This window comes from Zea mays, chromosome 1 (genome assembly GCF_902167145.1).
Source record: "Zea mays cultivar B73 chromosome 1, Zm-B73-REFERENCE-NAM-5.0, whole genome shotgun sequence".
NCBI lineage: Eukaryota > Viridiplantae > Streptophyta > Magnoliopsida > Poales > Poaceae > Zea > Zea mays.
In genome coordinates this window covers 205,218,576-205,242,313 of record NC_050096.1, presented here as the reverse complement: position 1 = coordinate 205,242,313, position 23,738 = coordinate 205,218,576, and the positions used below count along the sequence as shown (strand labels likewise).

The following is a 23,738-nucleotide window of genomic DNA, read 5'->3' as shown; positions in this document are numbered from 1 at the left end:
GAACGGTCCGTAGTAGAGACACATGTTTTTGCATTGGTTCTGTCTGAGGGTTATTTAGGTGTCGCGGACGGTCCGCCGCAAAGGCCCGGACGGTCCGCGCTTGGCCTGATTTTCCAAAAAGCTTCTCCTGTCCGGAATAATCTACGGTATTCCGGACAGTCGATTTAGTATAGTTGTAGATGAACCTTTGGCACCTGTAGAACATATAATCTAGAGCAAACTAGTTAGTCCAATTATTTGTGTTGGGCAATTCAACCTCCAAAATCAATTAGGAAAAGGTGTAAGCCTATTTCCCTTTCAACAACCTAAAGGCACCCTAGTCTGGCGCACTGGACTGTCCGGTGCACCACCGGACAGTGTCCGGTGCACCAGGGAACTCGAAGCTGAACTTGCCACCTTCGGGAAAATGGGAGGCCGCTCCGCTATAATACACCGGACTGTCCGGTGTGCCAGTGGAGCAACAACTACTTCACGCGCAACAGTCGACTGCAACACATTTAATGCGCGCCTGCGCGCGCAGAGGACAGAGCACGCGCAGAAGGCACACCGGACAGTCTACAGGACCTGTCTGGTGCATCACCGGACAGCCCAGAGGACCCACCTGTCAGAGCTCCAACGGTCAGAACCCAACAGCTGGCTGACGTGGCTGGCGCACCGGACAGTGTCCGGTGGCGCACCGGACTGTCCGGTGCGCCATGCGATAGCAGCCTTCCAACGACCATATTTTGGTGGTTGGGGCTATAAATACCCCAACCACCCCACATTCAATGGCATCCAAGTTTTCCACCTTCAACACATTACAAGAGCTATAACATTCAATTCTAGACACTCCAAAGAGATCAAATCCTCTCCCAAGTCTAGAATCACTCCAAATCAAATAGTGACTAGAGAGAGCGACATTTGTGTTCATTTGAGCTCTTGCGCTTGGATTGCTTCTTTTCTTTCTCATTCTTCTTGTGATCAAACTCAATTGTAACCAAGGCAAGAGACACCAATTGTGTGGTGGTCCTTGCGGGAACTTTGTGTTCCGTTTGACTGAGAAGAGAAGCTCACTCGATCTAAGTGACCGTTTGAGAGAGGGAAAGGGTTGAAAGAGACCCGGTCTTTGTGACCACCTCAACGAAGAGTAGGTTTGCAAGAACCGAACCTTGGTAAAACAAATCATCGTGTCTCATTCTTTATTTGCTCACGATTTGTTTTGCGCCCTCTCTCTCGGACTCGTTTATATTTCTAACACTAACCCGGCTTGTAGTTGTGCTTAAGTTTATAAATTTCAGATTCGCCCTATTCACCCCCCTCTAGGCGACTTTCACTTATGCACTTGTAATACATGATATCTAGACAAACCAGTTAGTCCACATGTTTGTGTTGGTCATTCAACCACCAAAATTAATTATAGGAAATGGTTAATCTAATTTCCCTTTCAGTATCACCCATTATGGGCAGTTGGATCATGGTTTAGCGGCTTGGATTTGATACGAAATGGTACTCAATTCTATCCCTCGGACCAGGAACCAGTGGTCAGATTTTAATGAACCTAGATTCAACCTGGATCGCCAAGATTGCATCGGACGGTCATGATCTACTGCTCGTGAAGTGGTATCACGGTCTAATCTCAACCGTTGACCTCCGGATCAATGGATCTCAGGCCATCTCCCGCCTAGACGGTGTCCCGAGCGGCGGCGTGCCCCATGGCGGCAGGGAATCTCGCTGGAGTCACACGCACAAGACCCCAGGTGCCCTAGTCCCTAGTCCAATGAGTCCAACGCGATGCCCAGATTATGCCGAATTTGGTAGAAGAAGTCTTACTGTGGGTCGTGACGTGGTGGTCCCCATCCACATAGAACGACATGTTTGTGACTGAGAGCTTGCTCCGACGAGCAATCATCGTCGATCCAAAAGATCACGAGCCCACGATCACTGTTGTCCACCCACCACGTGCTCCGTTGTGACTCCCAAACCGGTCACTGTGGTCCGATCGATGGCTGGGGCGAAGATTAACCGTGGCGGCTCCCTCCCTCTCCGCTTGGGCTCTCACCACGGTGGCGTTCCGAGACATAATGGAGGGGAAGTGGTGAGAGGGTATGGCTTATGCCCCGAAGGTAGGACTAGTAGGTCGGTTCCGCGAGATTCATTGGCCAGCTGGATCACGACGAAGTGGTTGCGATCGATTCTGTTCGACGCGCACTACAGAGATGCATGCGAGGAGAAGTATAGGAGCGCTAGAGTCTGTCCACGGGGACCCACCCGTAAGAGAACAACCCACGGACGCGCTCGCAAGTTCCCGAGAAGTGAGGGGATGACGCCTAGGCCCGAGGTGTCGGTGCAAGGAGGAGCATGGGCGAGTGGTGCCGCTGGTGAACGGGTCCCACATGGCAGCGACGCCGTGCATACACGAGCAGAGCGGAAGTTTAATGCACGTGGGGCTGCTTGTCTGCGCACTAGGGCTTTGTAAGCACACGCCAGGGTGGCTGGCCAGTGGGCTGAAAAGGGGAGGTGAGCGGGGCAGTTTGGGGAATTTTGGCCCATGCGACATTCTTCTCTTTTTGTTCTTTTTTCCTTTCCTTTTATATTTTGGATTTTTTCTTTTCTAGTTTGTTTCAAATTCAAATTGAGTCAAAGGTTCAAATGTAATTTTAAATGCACAACAAAAATCCAGCATGAGATGCACAAGTTAATTGCTTAAACATGGAATTACATGTGGCAAATAAATAAAGGAATATATCACATAGACTTTTATAACCTTTTTCCTTCATTCACTAATTTTGGGTATTACATGTAATAACTTATGGTGATAATGGAGACAATTAGGGATGTAAATGGTACGTATATTATCCATACGTATTCGAATTCGATTCGTCTAAGAGGGACGATATCCGATCTATATTCGAGTCCATGTACTCAATATTCGATTCGTATATGATCTTTATTCGTATTCTCAAAGTTAGATATTTAAGATATAGATATTCGTTCAAATCTTATCCGTCACAACTTGATAATATCCTTATTTGATCCGAATCCGAAGATAAAATATGAAAACAAATATGGAAAGAGTAATATACCTTAGTGCTATAGGTACCATTCAAGATCACTCTTGCCTAAGCATAGTCCAATCCCACTCTTGTAAACTGATCGAATTCTTAATGAGTGATCAAGTTTTGAGTCTTTCCTCTAGCTCAAGTAGTTTATTGAGCAATCAATTATTATAATGTTCGAGAAGTTGATAAAACCATCATCCTCTTGAATTGCACCACTAGTAATCAAAGCTAAGCATGATTTACGTAACATGTGAAAGTAAACAAGCATGATACAAAGCATATAGAACAATCATGAGGTACTAAGCTGAAATATGCATCATTAATTAGTTACCAGTCAAACTGTAACCTAAATGTATTACTTAACGCTAGTCCAATTATGCTATTAATAAAAGAAGTATGTGTTGGTCACTTGTTATCAAATGTTGTGAATCAAGAACAAGGCAACACGATTGTTATGCATTAGGGACCTTCGTCCTTCGAAGCATTATATCCCTTCGGATATAATGATCTTCAGACGAAGGTTATGAAGGACATATCTTCATCATTAGCAAGAATGGGAATTCATAGAGATAATATATATGTCATTTATCCATATATTTGTTTCATGAAAAACATATGATTATTAATAGAATCTATATTACATTGATACTTTCGACTTGTTCGAAAGTGTTGACGCAAGAGCGATTACAATCCAGCGTCAACAGTACGGTGGTACTGTTCACCTATTTATAGGCACGAGACACAGCCCGGGTAAAAATACATTTATGACCTTAACATTTATTCATAACTGTAACATAAATCATTAGGGACTAGCTAGTATTTTCCTCTTCGGCTCAGCATCATGCTTGATCTTCGACACCGCTTTAAATCGAAGTTGTTACTCGGCTATAGCTTCGGCATTCATTGTTGTCATTTTCGGGCTATGTCTTCGTTTTGAAGACCTTCGGCGGAGGAGAAGACTCCCATCATGAGTCTTTGTTTGTGACGAAGCTCCTGTAATAATCAACATTATACTAGAAACAAATGGTTAGTCGTGTTTTTCAGGACCCTTGGAAGAGGAAGGCCCCCAACAGTAGCCCCTTGCAGTATTAGTTTGTTTCTTTGTAACAAATTTAGATTGTGACATGAACAAAGGCCTTTAGCTGAAGGTCCGAAAAAACACCTTCCCTTCGCTAGAATAGCGAATCGTCTTAATCGTGGAACCCACCGCTCAGTGGTGCTTTGTGTATATATACAGAGGCTTGCGCTATGAATATTTTTCGTGCTATCTAGCTCTTTGTGTTGTGATTGCCGTTTTAGCTTTCTTCTTCTATGTGCGTAACTATTTTTTGAGCTTCGGCTTTTGTTGTGATCATCATCGAAATTGTCGAACATAAGAAGACTGTAGACCCCACACTTGCAGGTTTTAACGAAGCTATGAAAAGGACCAATGTTGAAAAAAAATCACTGATGAAATGTTGGCTGGGCTATCTGGGGATTCCAGCGACAGTGATAGTTTTGATGTGGAGAGCGATAACGAAGATGCCGAAGATCGGCCATAGAGGCCGAGTCATGTTGTTTTTTGAAAAATCCATTGTTAAGCAAGGACAGATGGAAGCGATGAAGGGAAAATATTTCCATGATATATCCATTGTGAGGGCTGGGGAAGAGAGTATCGTTCCTCTTCCTGAAACAGACGAAGTAATGGTTTTTAAGAGTTTTATGAAGGCTGGGTTTTGTTTTCCCTTGCACGAGATGCTGGTTGAAGTGTTAAAGACATTTGAGATATACCTTCATCAGCTTACTCCCGAAGCTTTAATTAAAGTGGGGGCTTTTACTTGGGCCATGAGGAGCCAAGGGCTGGAGCCAGATGCCAAATGTTTCTGCAACATTCATGAATTATCCTACCAGACAAAAGCAACTGGGAAGAAACAGTATCACAACAACTTCGGGTGCTACAGCTTTGTGCACCGCTTTGATGTGAGGTATCCCGTGCCGACATTCCAAAAGAAGTGGTCGGACACTTGGATGAAACAGTGGTTCTATGTGAAGAATGATCTGAGTGAGAGGGAAGATGTGAAGGGTATTATCCAGCGTCCCATACGGTCACGCTTCGGCATCAGAAGGCCATCAATTACAAGTGGAAACGAAGTGCAAGCGTGTTTGATGGCTTTCAACACTGTGTGTACTTACATCGGTACCAGAGATTTGGTACAGGAGCATAATGCTTACAAGGTTTGGTCACTCGTTAATGACTGGGAAATGCCGAAGGAGTGTTCTGCCGGTTCTAGCGAAGGTGGCTTGGTTTACCTGAGATATACTAAACGTTTTAGAAATCAGTTTGATGAGCCAAATGATGACTGGCTTGAGGTTGTCGAAGCTACCAGTGACGAGCTGCTGGGAGCTTACACGAAGGTAGAGGATGAAGCTATGACCACTGCCTTCGGCGCTCACGGAAAGAGGAGGTTGAATAGAGTTTTTGATGTGATTGGATATTTTTATCCTGATTACTGCTTTCCTGCTCGAAAACAAGGGTTGAAAAGAAAAATGGCAGCCTCATCCTCTTCCACCGCGCCTAAGCTGAAGAAGGTTAAAATTTTAACTCATAGGCCGAGGCCACATTCTATAAAAAGGACAGCCGTAATACCTGATACAAAGAGGATAGAGATTGCTGAACAGGCCGAAGCTATCCCCTTAGCTTCGGAGACGATTCCTGTTGTGACGGTCGAAGTTAGTGCCGATCCAGTAGAAGAGTCTGAGATAAAGAGCTCAAAGGCAGAAGAGCAATCAAAACTGTTGAGTCCCCCAACCACAACTGGGTTGCCGAGGCTAACAACTGCTGTAACAATGATTCCTAAGAAAAGGAGGATGGCCAGTGTTTTGGATGTTGTTTTGAAGTCTACAAATATTCCAACTCCTGCTTCTATCGAAGCTCCCAAAAATAACGTTGAAGAGTCGAGAGAAGTACCCACTGCAAGTGCTTCTCCCACTTACACTGAGGCTAAAGCTTCGAGGGTTAAGCTAGCAGAACTAGCGAAGGAAAGTCTTCATGAAAAGCCAACATTGCCTACTCCTGAAGCACCTTCCCAAGTTGATTCAAAATATATTGTTCGTCATGCTTCGGGGAAGCAACTATCCGAAGATCAAATTGCCGAAGTGCAACATTATGCAAGGAATCTTAAATACCCTTGGGGATCCTTAGTTTATAGAGGGAGCGACGAAGACGACTTCCTTTACTGTCTACCAGACAGGAAGGAGATTGATGTTTGCCGGGAAATGATGGACAACATGGGATACCTGAAGCTTGAGCATGGTCTGTCTGTAATGACGAAGGACCAACTTGTAGATAGTCTCGCTTATAACAGCCTGAAAGTTTGTTTATTTTGCCTTCATATTTGGTAATTTTTATTATGATGAACGATTTTGTGGTGATAATTATTATCGTTATTTGTACATTCTTTGTTTGTCAGGGTCTAATTCTTAGCAAAGCTTTAAAGGCTCAGAAAGATGCAGAAGATGAGAGCAATCAGATGGCAATTAGAAACCTTCGTTCGGAGGTTATAACTTTGAGAAACGAAGCTCTCGAGAAGGATAAGATCCTGCTCTCTTTGGTGGAAAGATTAAAATCTAGTGAAGCTAGGCTTTCTAGCCTTTCCGAAGCAGAGCAGAGGGTAAAGGTGTTTGAAATGAAGCAACAAAAAATGTGAAGCGCATTGCTGACTTGGAGTATGCGCTATTTGTTCAAGTAGAATTGCACAGATCTGAAGTGCAAGGATTGAAAAAGAAACTCGATGAAGTGACTGAAAATTTCAATGTCGAGCAAATAAAGCGCGAAATATCTGATACTCAACGGCTGAGAGTTCAAAAAAATGTCGAGGAGCTTCGTCAAGCAAAAGAGGAATGCTACAATGTTGCCCTGGAATGTTGTAATAAATTGGAAGATAGCTTTGCCAAAATTGGTGCGTTCTCTACGGGGCAAAATTTTATTCGTGGCTATCCTGATTGAGTTATTCGGTGGATTAGCGGCGAAGCCGAAGGTTTTGAGGAGATTCTCGGTGATAGGGGAGACTTATACGCCTTCATCGGCGCCTGCGGAGCTGTGTCACTCCTTGAGAAGGTTGGCTCTGCGAGTATGCAAAGACTGTGGTTTAGCCAGGATTCTCGATCTCAGCCAACGACATTAAGAACCCTTCGGCCGAAGCCGCTGCGCTAAGTGGAAAGTTTTATTCCGAAGTCTGGTTGAGAGATGGCCGAGAGGTAGCTGACGAAGCTATCAGAAAAATGAGAAAGAGTCTCATGCTACTTTGGAAGAGACCCAGAAAACTGAAGAAATTGCAGAACGTACAAGACTTTAAGTATATCTATCGTGACCTAGCAGCTTCGTAAATGTACGGCAAAAGAAGGGAGGTACATCCAAAAACAAGAATGAGAAAATGTAAATCATTTATATTTATATAATGTTTGGGACGGACTTGGACTCTTTGTGCGCGAATCTTCTAGCGTTGTTTCATTAACATGGCTATAGAGAGATACTGCCTGCTCTTTTCTATGCAGGTGCAGGTCTACCCACGTCGAAACATATTAGCAGCTCCACTACACATATAAGCTGAGGGTATAATTCGCTATGGCGTACTAACCGGCCGGGCATTGAAACAGGGATCATCACGAAGATACGTTCGTGTGTACAGTAATAATGATCTACGTACTCTCTTCCTTTGTACATATACGTGCGATTTACGCGTATCATTACCCAAAATAGTGCGATTCACCCGTATCATTACCCAAAATACTGTTTTTACTGTAAATTGTATTGTTCGTAGAATAAAGTTTGAATATGATTACGTGGACCACTAAGAGTAAGTTGATGTCAATAACCTAATCAGTAGGCCAGCGAGGAAAAGAGCTCGAGCCTTCAGCAAGATCAGTAACCCCATTTTAAACCGGGCTGGAGCCATATCCCAACCGCAGCATAAACAGGATATAAACAGGAGCCAAAGCGACACCACCCTTTCGCTCTCGCTCTCGCCACAGGGCGACAGGTGCGCGTAGCCAGGAGACACGGCTAGATTGGTAGTAGTAGAGCGAGAAGCAGAGAGAGAGAGAGAGAGATGTGTTTGTGTGGCTACATCATCTCCCCAAGGGCACAGGCACAGGCACAGCAGCCGCTTGCCTGCCTGCAGGCTGCTGCAGGCTGCTGCCGCGCAGCAGTGCCGCTGCCGATGCGTCAAAATTAGCAGCAGGGGAGTGTGCACAGTTCACGGTCTGCTCTCTTTCTCTCTCTTCCCCTATTACGAGTCCCAGCAGCTAGAACAACACAAACCCTCTCCTGTAGCTAGATGTGTGGTAGTAAGCTCTCGCTGTTAACCTCGGCAAAGAACCTACTGGAAGTCGGAAGGGAAAAAGCAAAGTAGGAGTAGCTAGCTAGTATAGCAAACAAGCTCCCCCGTGTGCCGACGAGCCGCCGACTAGGTCAGCCGCCATGGACTTCGACGAGCACGATGACGGCGACGAGGAGATGACGCCGATGCCCGTGAGCTCGAGCTACGATGCGCCGATGCAGCCGGGGCTGGGACTGGGCGGAGGAGGCGGCGAGACCCCGAAGCACGGGGATTCTGCTGGAGCCGGGAGCTTCAGGACGCCGCCAGCAGGCGGCTTCGGGGGAGGAGGCGCAGGCGCAGGCGCAGGCGCAGGCGGTGGCGGGGCCACCAGGTACCGGGAGTGCCTCAAGAACCACGCGGTCGGCATCGGCGGGCACGCGGTGGACGGCTGCGGCGAATTCATGGCCGCTGGCGAGGAGGGCTCCATCGACGCGCTGCGCTGCGCGGCCTGCGGCTGCCACCGCAACTTCCACCGCAAGGAGTCCGACAACTCGCCAGCGGGAGGCGGGGGCGTCGCGCCGCCCGATCCCGCCGCCGCCCTGTCCCCGGCCGCCATCACAGCCTACGGCGCCGCCGTGGCGGCGCACCACCACCAGTTCTCCCCCTACTACCGCACCCCTGCCGGGTACTTCCTGCACCAGCAGCTGGCGGCCGCCGCCGGGCACATGCAGCGCCCGCTCGCGCTGCCGTCCACCTCCCACTCGCTGGGGCGCGAAGAGGGCGACGACGTGTCCGGGCTGATCGGCCCCATGGTGGTGGCGCCCATGATGGGCATGTCGCTGGGCCCGGGCGGCGGCCCGTCGGGGGGCTCGTCCGGCGGCTCGGGGTCCGGCAAGAAGCGGTTCCGCACCAAGTTCACGCAGGAGCAGAAGGACCGGATGCTGGCGTTCGCGGAGCGGCTGGGGTGGCGCATCCAGAAGCACGACGAGGCCGCCGTGCAGCAGTTCTGCGAGGAGGTCTGCGTCAAGCGCCACGTGCTCAAGGTGTGGATGCACAACAACAAGCACACCCTCGGCAAGAAGCCATGACCGACCGCCGGCCATTCGCTTCGCGCCGGCGCCTGCACTGTGTGCTAGCTAGGTACACCACCACTGATCGCATTGCATCATGGATCTCCTCCTCTCTTTCTCAGCACCGTATTGCTTGCTAGCCTTTTTTTTTTGGGGGTACTCCTCTCCTTGCCTTCCTTTTTTTAGAGTTTTAGCTAGAAATGTAAGCTAGCTACTTAGGTCAGTAGCGAGCAGCAGTTCTTGGATTTTAGCTACGATGGAGAAGACGGCCGTTGTTCTCTTGTCATCTTCATTATTTTATTGTACTTCTTTGGCTGTGTGTGTGTGTGTTTCGTAGATGAGACGATCATGACGTTGGTGTTGGGAAGGAGGAGGGCAGGGCATGGCCATTTGCCGATTTGGATGGATCTTGGAGATGTACGAGTCGCTTTTGTGTTTGCAATTTAAAATTTAGATCGTGTCTGGGGATTTGGGTTGCATGCATCGCCCCTCCTCGTGCTTGGGACTTGTCGAGAGCCGGGATTATTTTTTCACTCCGCGGCCAGGGCTCCTGTCCTGGGTCCGTCGTCCGTCCACCACCCAGGCAGGCTTTGGCTGCAGCTAGGGCAGAGGCAAGTTCATCATCGATCAGAACTCAGAAGCGTCTGTTCCTAGGGGTTGTTTGGTTTGGTGCCTAAGACGCCACAATGTGCCAAACTTTTCTGCCTAACTTTAGTTCTTCAATTCGAGCGCCTAAGGTTAGGCAGATTGTGGCGCCTTAGGTAGGAAACCAAACATGCCTCTAGTCTCCTACAGCAGCTTAGCCTGCCACTGCCTTGACCACATGCCAAGCGGCTAGCAGCGGCGCACTGGCGCATGCGCTTTCCAGCGTCACCGGAGTGTGGCAGGAGAGTAGTAACTAGGAGTACTGTGACCTGTTCTTGATCCGTCCGTCTCTCCATAACCAGCCCCATTTGCTTCTCAACATCTTCTCTCTCTCTCTACTACGTACTAAGTTAATGCTGGGCGACCAGCTTCACTGCTGCAATGTCACTGGCACTGCTCGGGTCCGTAACACATTTGATGCTCCCTTGCACAATTTGGGAGCAGGCAGCGAATCGAAGGCTAGCTGCTGCAGACCCGCAGTAAACGCTGATGGACGCGTGAGGGGCGCCGTAGCAGCATATATGAGCTGATCAATGAAGCTAGCTAGTGGTCTCCTTCCTCGCTTTTATTAAGTTTCGGCATCCTCCTCCTTTCCGCTTTTACTCCCACTTGTTGGTGGCGAGAGTAGGCGCGCGCGAGCGAGCTGCCGAGTTCCGCATTCAATTCCGGTTGTGGCCCTCGGCGCAGCATTTATGGCTACATTCTTCGCCATGCGATATGCGCAGCAGGAAAGCGTCGTCCATGGCGTCTCCGATCCGTATGGAGCTAGGAGAGCGGAGGCCAAAGCAGCCAGAGAGATTTGCCAGCCTTGCAAGCTCCCTAGCTACCTGTTAGCTCCATCTTTGTTTTGGAAGAAAGTTAAAGCACGAGGACGATCTGCGCTAGCTTCCTCTCTCTCTCTCTCTCTCTCTCTCTCTCTCTCTCTCTCTCTCTTCTCTCTCTCTCTCTCCTGGCCTTTTCCGCGCGCTGCCTTTGTTGCTCCGGGCGTCGCATGCGGCGGACGCTCCCTCCCCCGGCCCTGCGCTGCGCACGCAGGCTTTCCACACGAACGTACCCGGTCCGGTACCCGCCGTCGCGGCCTTCTTCCTCGGCATTCGATCGTCTGCACGCTCACGCACGCTAGGCTGGGGACGGACGGTGTGGAGTGAAAAGCGCGCGCATGCGGCAGTCGCAACGCAACGCAACGCAATGCGGACGGAGGTGCATATGGTTTCCTCTCCCGTCGCCTCCTCGACCGTGCTGTACTTTGGCGCGTCCCGCCATTACTGAATCCCCCCGCCCGCCCCCTTCCTTAATGGCCAATCCGGGGAAGCACGCACGCGCGCGCACGGCCCGCGTCAGCGCGGAGCGGGGCAAGTGCGCCGTGCCGTGCATGCTGTGCTGTGGGCGGTTGGCCGGTGGGCGCGCATGCAGGATCTGAATTCTGATGGATAGTGCAAGCTTTTGTTCTCTACTACTGCGCGGCTGGGGACTAGCTTGGGAGAAGAGAGGAGTGAAGGTGGCAGGAGTGGTCGACCGGGCACCGCTGAGCCTGAGCCTGAGCTGGCGGCGGGCTAGTGGGCTCTGTAGACCGGCGTGGACCACGGCACCGATCCGTGCCGTGCGCGCACGGGGCCGGGGGTCCCTCGGCGCGGCGCGGCACTCCGTCACGGAGACAGACGGGGCCTGGGCCGGCTGGCTGTCCGCCTACTGGGTACTGGCTAGGCCGAGCGGCCGGCGATGGCCTGGCCGCCACAGGATGGTCGAGGGGGCGTACGCCTGCCGTGGCCGTGGGGGGCCGGCACGGGAGCCGGAGGGATTCGCTGAGCTGAGCTGAGCTCCCGTTGCGCGGTGGAGTAGTACGTACTGGCCGGTTCCGACGCGTGCCTACGTCCGTGGTCCATGCCGCCGTGCTGAATGCCGGACCTCTGGACGCCTGGGGAATGGCGGGAGTTTGTTGTGCTCGCCTATTTGCTCCCACCAACTTGGAAATTTGCCCGACCGCATGCTCAGTTCGAAATTTTATTGGACGTGTGCATGGTGTAGGCAGGGAGGTGAACCTAGCGAGCTTAGCTTATTAGTTGGACGATGTGCCCGGGTTTATTTTTTTTTTTGTCTCAGCTTGAATTCGGATGCCGATTTTCTTACGAATCCAAAAGCTTATGGTTACTCCTAGTTATCCACATTTTTTATGTATATATGCATGGTGTGTGTGTGTAGGATATCTATTATTCTCTTGCGCAAATTAATAATACAGGTTAAGATAGATTATCATTTGACTAGAGCCGCCCCTCCGGGGGTATACACTAGAAGAACTGGCTTCTATAGATGCATAGAAGTGCCCTGGGGGTAATACCAGAAGAACTGGCTTATGTATAGATGTGTAAACGTTTGGTCTTAGCTAGATACTTGGGTTACACAGACAGATAAATAGATGTTTTCTTTAGTTTCGATCTTGTATATATATACTGATATTTTCCAAGTGGAAAACGAGCATGCATGTGGCGCAATAAATGGATAGCATTAATGATTTTCTTCAGTACCACACTCTTATACAAGATTAGTGCGTGAGAAACTATATGCATGGGATGGGAAAACAATAATGTAACAACTATGGGCAGTAGTATATATATATATTGTTCTATGGCCAACTTGGGATATTTTGTATGAGCAATTAAGCAGATTAAATTATGATTTCGGGTTCCATATTGTCATCAAGTATTGATCCGTTAGCCTATTACATACACCGTGACTTTTGATAGTCCACATGGAATTTTGCTGTAGAGTTGCTCTGAGCGCTTTGGTTAGCGGGACAGTGAAATATCCTGCAGGCAATGACTACCTGGGTAGTTTGGTAAATGCAGCATCGTCATCTCATGTGGAACAGTAAAATGGATTCCGTAGAAAAGGCTGAACCATCAGCTGGCTGCTGGCATACCCAGTCCCAGTGATACTGCAGTACTACTAGTGTGCATAATGGATGGCTTCATATATATATTACACCCGGTTGGCATGTAGATATTGGAGTACAGCATTGGAAATTGGAATTATTTTTCATAAATTCTATTATTTAGTTGCACGTGAAATTGAGATTTGGAACCAGAGTCTCAATTCTTTGAAATTGGACTATAACTAGAAACCTCTTCTCCCAATACAAAGCTCCAACCCTCGGTATTGCGTGGAATTAGACCGTACAATTCCAAACTCGACTTTATTTTGTTTGTCCACGTGGAATTTAGCTGTGGAGTTGGTCTGAACGCTTTGGTTAGCGGGGAATATCCTGCAGGCAATTACTATGTGGGTAGTTTTGTAAATACAGCATCATCTCATGCTGAACACAGGAACAGCAAAATGTATTCCGTAGAAAAGGCTGAAACAGCTGGCATACCCAGTGATACTGCAGTACTACTGCCACTTGGTGTCATACTTTCATGAATGGCTTCAGGCATTATCCATCTGTTTGGTTGCGGCAGGATGGTAGCCTGGACCTGGACCGTACGTGATGAGTCAGCCGCATTGTATACAAACTGGTTTCGTGCATAGGATTATATTTGGTTGTTTGCATTAATACGTTCAAGATAGATGTAACCTGTGTTTAGTTGTCTGCATCAAAACAGACGCTAGAAAGAGTGCATAAATAAATAGTCAAATGTTACCTAGCATGGTGTGGTCTAGTTTTGTTTAAAAAAATATCAGGAACATGAATGTTCATATATGGAAACCAAACAAGGTGCATTTTAATTCTGAGGGTGTAGTTGCACATTCGGAGAACGAAACCAATCATATACGGTATGTTATTTTTAATGGCAAGTTTTATTCTGTAGTTTTGGAGACTATCATGTCACCTAAATTACTAGACTGTTTTCAAGTGGACACTTTATATACTCTACTCTAAATATAGAGAAATCTATTTTCTATGGGCTTTAACGATATTCTCTAAAATCTTCGATAAAATATAAAGAACAATGTTCCATTCTCTCTATATAAAACAAAATCTATCCTCACTTCTCCCCTCTCTCATAATGTCGCATGGAGGCGAGATATGTCAAAAAAACATTTGAGCTAGCGAGATAAAAAAACTAAGCTATCTCGAGAGAATATCTTACGACACGTGCCAAATATATGATAAGATTGCATCTAAGAGTCTGACTCTTAATATTTGTAGTGCCCTTATTAGATTAAATGAAACACTCTAAATCTGCAGTTTCAAATATTTGGACACAATATATATATACACCTAGTTATATCCTGACGAAACTATGTGGCATCTCATTTAAAGCTCGTTTGATAGGGCTTCGGCTCTGGCTTTTCTATGAAAAAAACAGAGCTCTACCAAACACTATTTTTTAAAACGGCTATTTGCGAAAAATATCTAAAAGCCAGAGCTATTTTTGTACTACGCAAAAGAAGTTACAAATAGTAGCTTCACCGACTTTGGCTCTTACTCTTGCACATTAATAATGGAAAATGGCTCTGGCTTTAGAATAAGCCGCTTTGCGAAATAATTTGCGAAATGACTTCAGTTTTATTAGTAAAGTTGTTTTTAGGAAAAGCCAGAACTAAAACTATTTTTGGGCAAGCCAGAGCCCTACCAAACGGGCCCTTAAATTTTCAATAGGAATGGTCATATGAAAGTTCTTCATCTATTTCGTTCAAATTTTCGTTGAATAAGTCAGCAGACACTTTTTTTGAACGAATAAAAAAAAGGCATACTGTTATGAAGAATTCATGTTGACCCTGATACGTCTGTTATGTCCAAAACTACCAAACTATTCAAACTTTTACCTCCATAGTAGATTTTAGGAGGAAAAATATCCCACCATTTAGGAAATGAGAGGGTTGTGAACTTGTGATTGCCGATTAGATTACTCCAAGGCATACTGCCCGTCTTCAACAAATTATACAGTTTCTTTTTAAAAAAAAATGCGTGCTCGGTTAAGAAAACTAGTGGAATTTGCTGAACTAAAGAGGATTGGAGGCTGTGAAGAGACTTAGGTTCACCGGTGTTTTTTGAACTAAAAACGTGTTTCATGTACTATATGGACACTTTCTGAATATCTAGGAGAAGCGTAACACTGTAAGATAAGAATTAACATCATCTACTTTTCGTTCCCATTGACCTCACAAGTACCTGGATCTAGTTTTATTATTATTATTTATGTGTATTTATTTCGCAGAAAGTCTTGGATTTGCATGGCATTATATTATTTGCATCCATGCACCATTTTTTTCAACTGTGCCTTGCATTGTGTTTTTTGTATGCACGTGTTGCGTGCATGTAAACAAGCCTACGTGATTAGTTTGTAACCAAGGAATATATTTGTCTCTTTGATGCAAACAGGTCTAGCTAATTGTTAACTGAGTACATATGTAATTCTTTTACTAGTTAGACCAAACTAGCTAATAATACCTAATGTTTGTTGTGATCTATTAGCTAGATAGCAAATAGCAATACACGTTTGGTTGTGGACAGGCACGTCTTTTCTCGTCCTTTCAATTTTTGAGGAACAACAATAGAATAGTCCTGTTTTAACCCATGATCTTGAACCAAACAAACTTATTTAAAAGGTCGTCTTATCTAATCTCGTTCTGTTATTACAACCAAATGCACTTAAATGCCGCCTGTCACAAGCATGACATACATCGCGAGCACAGTTTCCTGCACAGGCGAGCAGAATAGTTTAGAGTCGCATGCATATAATAACATATATATGTCCGTTTTCATGAATAGACGTAGTGCATGAATTGAAAACCACGGTACTTTGCAACTTTTGTATGGAATATCTGGACGCAAAGTTTTCGATGACAGTCATGCACAGGCGCGTCAAGTTTTAAGCCAAGCTAACACCTGAGTCCTGAGCGCTAGCTATTTGACTCAGCACAGGGCCTTTCTAACCCCGTTTGTTCCATTATTTTCAATCCATATGGATTGGAGGTGGATTGATACGGATTGAGCGAGATTTTGACTTAATAGGGATTGAAACTCCATTAATCCCCCTCAATCCATATAGATTGAGATAGAACCGAACAAAACAAAGAATTACTAAGGTTTGGAGTAATGAGCGAACGGCTTTTGCAAATAGTTTGGCGGCCTTTCTTTTAAAAAGATGCATGTATTCCCTCCGTCCTAAATAATAATTTTTGCGCCACGTTTCACCGGTTCGTCCTACTAAAAAAATTAAAAAATGAAAATTCAAAGCCACATTTAAAGTATATATTATATGCTAAACAATATCACAGCAAAATTTAATAATATTTATGATTTTTTAATAAGACGAGCCTGTCAAACTTAAGGTAAAAAAGTCAGCTGTGAGATGCCATCTCGCCAAAGGCCAAACACAAACTCTAAGGTTATCCGCAACGCCAGCCGCGAGATGCCCCATCCCCTTTCCATGTTCACACGTGGGGGGCACTCTTCTTGTGCATCACTTGATGCTAAACGCGCTACGTCATGCCCCCATGCAAGCAGATGGAACAAGTCTCCGCTAGATCTAGTGTGAGGATGTCGGCCCCCTTCTCTACGTGTACGTCAGTATTTCATAGTTGAAGAAAAAATGGTAAATGATAAATAAAGTTGGATAATGATATTTTATGGTTGTAGTGGGATATAGGGAGAAAATATAGTAGGAACTGCTACGAGAGATGAAAAAATAGGGAGTACAATCTAGCTGAGGTGGCACAAAAGTGAGATATAGGACGAGAAATTTAGATGGAACCCCTGCGGATAACCTAAGACCCATAGTCCCATGAACGCACCCTAATGTGCTCCCTAGCCCTGTGCCGCCCCGCAACGACCCCCTTCTTCGCTCCCAAGCCACGTGCCCCCGACAGCCGCTCCCCGCTTCGCACCCTAGCCCCGCGCCGCCCGACAGCCGCTCCCCGCTTCGCACCCCAGCCCCGCGCCGCCCGACATAGCCAGTGCCCCTGCTCGGCCGTCAGCTGCAGACAGTCGGTGCCCAAGCCTTGCCACCTTGCAGCAACGCAACCATGACGGAGGCAAAAACCCTATGCCCGAAACCCTCCGATTATATTGTCAAGAGATCGTCCATTGTACAAACGTGTTTATTTTGAGGTACACATAATGATTTGTTACATCCGATAATGTGTAGACATGACAATGTTTTGCATTAATAACATATTGAAAGGGAATTAGGCTTACACCTTTTTCCTAATTGATTTTGGTGGTTGAATTGCCCAACACAAATAATTGGACTAACTAGTTTGCTCTAGTCTATAAGTCTTACAGGTGCCAAAGGTTCACAATAAGCCGATAAAAAGACCAAGAAAGGGTTCAAACAAAGAGAGCAAAAGACATCCCAAAAGACACCCTGGTCTGGCGCACCGGACTATCATTGTCCGGTGCACCAGAGAACTCGAAGCTGAACTTGCCACCTTCGGGAAAATGGGAGGGCGCTCCGCTATAATTCACCGGACTGTCCGGTGAAGCACCGGACAGTGTCCGGTGTCACACCGGACTCTCCGGTGTGCCAGCGGAGCAACGACTAATTCGCGCGCAACGGTCAACTGCAACGCATTTAATGCGCGCCTGCGCGCGCAGAGGATAGAGCACGCGCAGTTGGCGCACCGGACAGTCTACAGGACCTGTCCGGTGCACCACCGGACAGCCCAGAGGCCCCACCTGTCAGAGCTCCAACGGTCGAACCCCAACGGCCTGCTGACGTGGCTGGCGCACCGGACAGTGTCCGGTGGCGCACCAGATGCGACAGCAGCCTTCCAACGGCCACATTTTGGTGGTTGGGGTTATAAATACCCCAACCACCCCACATTCAATGGCATCCAAGTTTTCCACCTTCAACACATTACAAGAGCTATAGCATTCAATTCTAGACACTCCAAAGAGATCAACTCCTCTCCCAAGTCCGGAATCACTCCAAATCAAATAGTGACTATAGAGAGAGCGACATTTGTGTTCATTTGAGCTCTTGCGCTTGGATCGCTTCTTTTCTTTCTCATTCTTCTTGTGATCAAACTCAATTGTAACCAAGGCAAGAGACACCAATTGTGTGGTGGTACTTGCAGGAACTTTGTGTTCCGTTTGATTGAGAAGAGAAGCTCACTCGGTCTAAGTGACCATTTGAGAGAGGGAAAGAGTTGAAAGAGACCCGGTGTCACACCTAGAGATGGCAATGGGTACCCGCGACCCGATACCCGATGGGTATTTACTCTATTAGGGTACGTATGTGGGCTAAATATTCTACCCGTGGGTCTGTTATTAGGCAAAAATCTTCACCCAATGGGTAAATGAGTATTAGAACGTTCCACCTTCACCCATACCCGTTAACCCGTGGGTATAAAATAACCAATATAAACTTAGCCCAAGCATGAACTTGGACTTTAGTCATCCATCTTTTTTACTATTTAACAACATTTTAGGTCATAATGTCATAGAAGGCTTAACGACAATTTAATGACCATGTGATGGAACATGTAATGTGCTATATAGTACTGTCCTAGTGTTACTACTTTATACAATTATATTTTGTGTGTTGAATGGATGGTTAAATGATGCTAGAAATTTTGTAATGATATACTTGACATTTGTATAATATAACATTTTGATAGATGTTTAATTTTTGTGGGTACGGGTGACCCGATGGGTGACACATACCCACGTGGGTATGGGTATGGGGGTAAATCCATACCCACCAGTATATATGGGTGACCCGATGGGGTTATTTTTTTGTCGTGGGTATGGGTATGGGGTAGTAATACCCGGTGGGTATTTACCCATTGCCATCTCTAGTCACACTCGGGTTTCGGGGCACCAAGGCCCGGGCGCGAACATAATCACCAGGTGTGCTGGGACCAAGTCTCACACATATGATGAATCATGGCACAGGATCGAATGTCACATCTTTGCTATATAATAAGAGTTCTATACAAAATAAATAAATAAATAAATAAATACATTATAAGGAGACAACGGTCCAGCAACCCAAAGTTGACTGGGAGACGACGGCCTAGACCTCTCACGAACACATCGCAGCATCCTCCATGCGCCACATCTTGTAGTACCTGTTCTTGACCTGTGGGGGGTGTGAGACAACAAGAGTGAGCTCACATACGTTCATCGCTCAACAAGTTGTGGGGAATAATGTGCATGAACTCGCCAAAGGTGGGAGCTCACGTGAAGTGTAAGGCTTACCAAAGAGGATGGTTAGAGCTGAGCATTGCTTTTAAAGTTGGTCAAAATTTTATTAGCAGTTACTAAGTATAAGTAAATACCAACCCAATTAAGTAGTAGAACAGAAGTAACAACATCACCTGCAATGCAATGCATATGACAAATTGAATTTAGTTCCATAAATTAATCATGTGAGGGTCCGAGCTGCTCATGACCGTGAGCACGGCTAGTATACCCATTTTACACTCTGCAGAGGTTGCACATCTTTACCCACAAGTCATGTTACCCATCTACCAAGGGATCGCGACTTCCCATACACCTCTACCGAGGAGGCGAGGCAGGGTAACACTACGAGGCCTTTACAAAGTTCCACTAGCTTCAGAAAACCCGCTACAGTTTATAGGAAGCTCCAATGCAGGGTTCTTGCCTGACCGCCATCGCAGCAAAATCAACCAAGGACGACTGACGACTCCCCTACTGCCCTTGCCCCTTTCGGGTAAGGTAGTCCTCCACTAGCTTTCCTAATTAATCAGCCAAGGGCGTCCATAAACCCTTGTGGTAGCACTGTTTTCCCGGGTGGTCGCTCCATGTTCCAATTAACATAACGATCTTATCATGAACAGTGATAATAAACAGATAATAAAAGTGTGATCCTGAATAATGTATCTTCATACCCAAAACCACATAAAGCACTAGCAAGTACTACCCAAAAAGTTCAGTGGTAAACAAGGTATAAAGATAATCAAACTAGGGTAACCTATTGGGTCCCATCAAAATTAACCTATGTAGATCATTATGATTAATCAGAACATGAGTAGGTAAAAATAAGTGATCAAGGGCACAACTTGCCTGGGACTTGAGATTCCAGGTACCAACTTGCTCTTCAGATGACACGTAACCTCACGCTAGTCATAGCAATACAAATAAACATGGTATTGGCAAGATTAACATCACACCAAACATAAGAATAAGTTGCATAATAATAATCTACGCGTCGCTACGAGATCACGGGATCGAGAACCGCTAAATTCGGAGTTACGGTTATTGAGTTATGTATTTATGAAGTTATTGAGTACATGGTATAGACTAATTTAGATGAATAATTTTAATTCATGTTACATTGCTAAACAGAGGTACTAAGTGGTAGACAATATTAAAACAAAATTATTGCAACTGGAACGGATCAATTTGGAGCTAAAATGGATTAACTATGAATTATACAAGTTTATGGAGTTATTTTCATACTAAAAACCTATTTCTTTATTAATTTCTGAATATCCTACGTGCTCTGGACTGGGCACAATATTTCTTAAAAGATCAGGGGCCAAAATGACAATTGTCCCAAGACTCAGTATTCCCACAGTATGGACTGCAGGTTGATTCTAGAAAAGTACAGGGACTCTTATGCAAGTTTCTAAGGCCGAAGGGGTATGGGCCAATTCTAGCCACTAGATTAGATCTGGACGGCCCATAAATTTGACCAACAAAACGCTACGCAGTGAAGTCAGTTCCAACTGTGGGCGTAGGGATCAACGATCCTGATTTTAAACAGTCGGGCCCCATCCTCACTCGTCTGATTTAGCATCAACGGTCCCCATTCACCCGATCGGAGGAAGGCACCAGATCCAATCCCAAGGGTTCATAACCAATCCAACGGTTCACCCTGACCCCGAGTAAAATGCTACCCTTAGCCATCCTGGCCGTCCGCTCTGGAATCAACGTCCAACACGCTTCTTACTGAAAGGGAATTAGACTTACACCTAATTCCTAAATAATTTTGGTGGTTGAATTGCCCAACACAAATAATTGGACTAACTAGTTTGCTCTAGTGTATAAGTTATACAGGTGCCAAAGGTTCACAACAAGCCAATTAAAAAGACCAATGTTGGGTTCAAAATAGAGAGCTAAAGGCATCCCGAAAGGCTCCCTGGTCTGGCGCACCGGACTGTCCAGTGTGCCACCGGACAGTGTCCGGTGCACCAGGGGACTTCGCGCTGAACTCCTCAGCCTCGGAAATTTTCAGAGCCGGCGCGCTATAATTCACCGGACTGTCCGGTGTACACCGGACATTGTCCGGTGCTCCAAGAGGACGCGGCTCTGGAACTTGGCAGCCTCGGGAATTTGCAATGGCTGCTCCGCTATAATTCACCGGACTGTCCGGTGTAACTGCGGGGCAACGGCTACTTCGGCGCCAACGGCTACCTGCAAGTGCATTAAATGCGCGCCAGCGCGCGCAGAAGTCAGACACGCCCATACTGACGCACCGGACACTCTACAGTACATGTCCGGTGCGCCACCGGACATCCAGGCGGGCCCAGAAGACAGGACTCCAACGGTCGAATCCCAACGGCTTTGGTGACGTAGCTGGCGCACCGGACATGTCCGGTGTGCACCGGACTGTCCGGTGCACCATACGACAGTCAGCCCCACCAAAGGGCTAGTTTGGTGGTTGGGGCTATAAATAACCCCAACCACCCACCATTCATTGCATCCAAGTTTTCCACTTCTCAACCACTTACAAGAGCTAGACATTCAATTCTAGACACACCAAAGAGATCAAATCCTCTCCAATTCCACACAAGGCTTTAGTGATTAGCGAGAGAGATATGTCGTGTTCTTTTGAGCTCTTGCGCTTGGATTGCTTCTTTTCTTTCTCACTTGTTCTTGTGATCAAAACTCCATTGTAATCAAGGCAAGAGGCACCAATTGTGTGGTGGCCCTTGCGGGGAAGTTTTGTTCTCGGTTTTGATTTAAGAAGAGAAGCTCACTCGGTCGGAGGGACCGTTTGAGAGAGGGAAAGGGTTGAAAGAGACCCGGTCTTTGTGACCACCTCAACGAGGAGTAGGTTTGCGAGAACCGAACCTCGGTAAAACAAATCCTTGTGTCACACTTCTTATTTGCTTGAGATTTGTTTTGCACCCTCTCTCGCGGACTCGTTTTATTTCTAACGCTAACTCGGCTTGTAGTTGTGTTTATATTTGTAAATTTTAGTTCTGCCCTATTCACCCCCCCTCTAGGCGACTATCAATTGGTATCAGAGCCCGGTGCTTCATTAGAGCCTAACCGCTCTTAGTGATGTCGGGAGATCGCGCCAAGAAGGAGATGGAGACCGGCGAAAAGCCCACTACAAGCCACGGGAGCACTTCATCGGAAGAGTTCCGCACCAAGAGGAAGGAGAAGAAGAAGGACTCCTCCAAAGGGAAGGAGAAGAGATCTTCTTCACACCACAAAGAGAAGAAGGAGAAATCCTCTTCCCACAAGCCGCATCGGAGTGGGGACAAGAAAAAGAGGATGAGGAAGGTGGTCTACTATGAGACCGATTCTTCATCGGCATCCACCTCCGGCTCCGACGCGGCATCCGTCACTTCTAAGCGTCAAGAGCGTAAGAAGTATAGTAAGATTCCCCTACGCTACCCTCGCATTTCTAAACATACACCTTTACTTTCCGTCCCATTAGGCAAACCACCAACTTTTGATGGTGAAGATTACGCTAGGTGGAGTGATTTAATGCGATTTCATCTAACCTCGCTCCACAAAAGTATATGGGATGTTGTTGAGTTTGGTGCACAGGTACCATCCGTAGGGGATGAAAACTATGATGAAGATGAAGTAGCCCAAATCGAGCACTTCAACTCCCAAGCCACAACCATACTCCTCGCCTCTCTAAGTAGAGAGGAATATAACAAGGTGCAAGGGTTGAAGAATGCGAAGGAGATTTGGGATCTACTCAAGACCGCGCACGAGGGTGATGAACTCACCAAGATCACCAAGCGGGAAACGATCGAGGGGGAGCTCGGTCGCTTCCGTCTTTGCCAAGGGGAGGAGCCACAAGATATGTACAATCGGCTCAAAACCTTGGTGAACCAAGTGCGCAACCTTGGGAGCAAGAAATGGGATGACCACGAGGTGGTTAAGGTTATTATTAGATCACTCATCTTCCTTAACCCCACTCAAGTTCAATTAATTCGTGGTAATCCTAGATACACACTAATGACTCCCGAGGAAGTTATCGGGAATTTTGTGAGCTTTGAATGTATGATCAAGGGCTCAAAGAAGATCAACGAGCTTGATGATCCCTCCACATCCGAAGCACAACCGGTGGCATTCAAGGCGACGGAGGAGAAGAAAGAGGAGTCTACACCAAGTAGACAACCAATCGACGCTTCAAAGCTCGACAATGAGGAGATGGCTTTAATCATCAAAAGCTTTCACCAAATCCTCAAGCAACGGAAGGGGAAGGATTACAAATCCCGTTCCAAGAAGGTTTGCTACAAGTGTGGTAAGCCCGGTCACTTTATTGCTAAATGTCCATTATCAAGTGACAGTGACAGGGATAACGACAAGAAGGGCAAGAGGAGAGAAAAGAAGAGGTACCACAAGAAGAGGGGCGGCGATGCCCACGTGTGCCGCGAGTGGGACTCCGATGAGAGCTCCACCGACTCCTCCGACGACGAGGACGCCGCCAACATCGCCGTCACCAAGGGACTTCTCTTCCCCAACGTCGGCCACAAGTGCCTCATGGCAAAGGACGGCAAAAGGAAGAAGGTTAAATCTAAATCCTCCA

At 46.7% G+C, this 23,738-nt stretch overlaps 1 protein-coding gene across 1 annotated transcript; it reads left to right on the top strand.

The window, feature by feature from the left end:
• Window positions 1-8,045: 8,045 nt before the first annotated feature.
• LOC100283050 (uncharacterized) lies at window positions 8,046-9,802 on the top strand. Its single transcript, NM_001155952.2, has one exon. It carries the CDS (start codon window positions 8,497-8,499, stop codon window positions 9,421-9,423), a length of 927 nt encoding a protein of 308 aa, NP_001149424.2. The 5' UTR covers window positions 8,046-8,496; the 3' UTR covers window positions 9,424-9,802.
• Window positions 9,803-23,738: the final 13,936 nt, after the last annotated feature.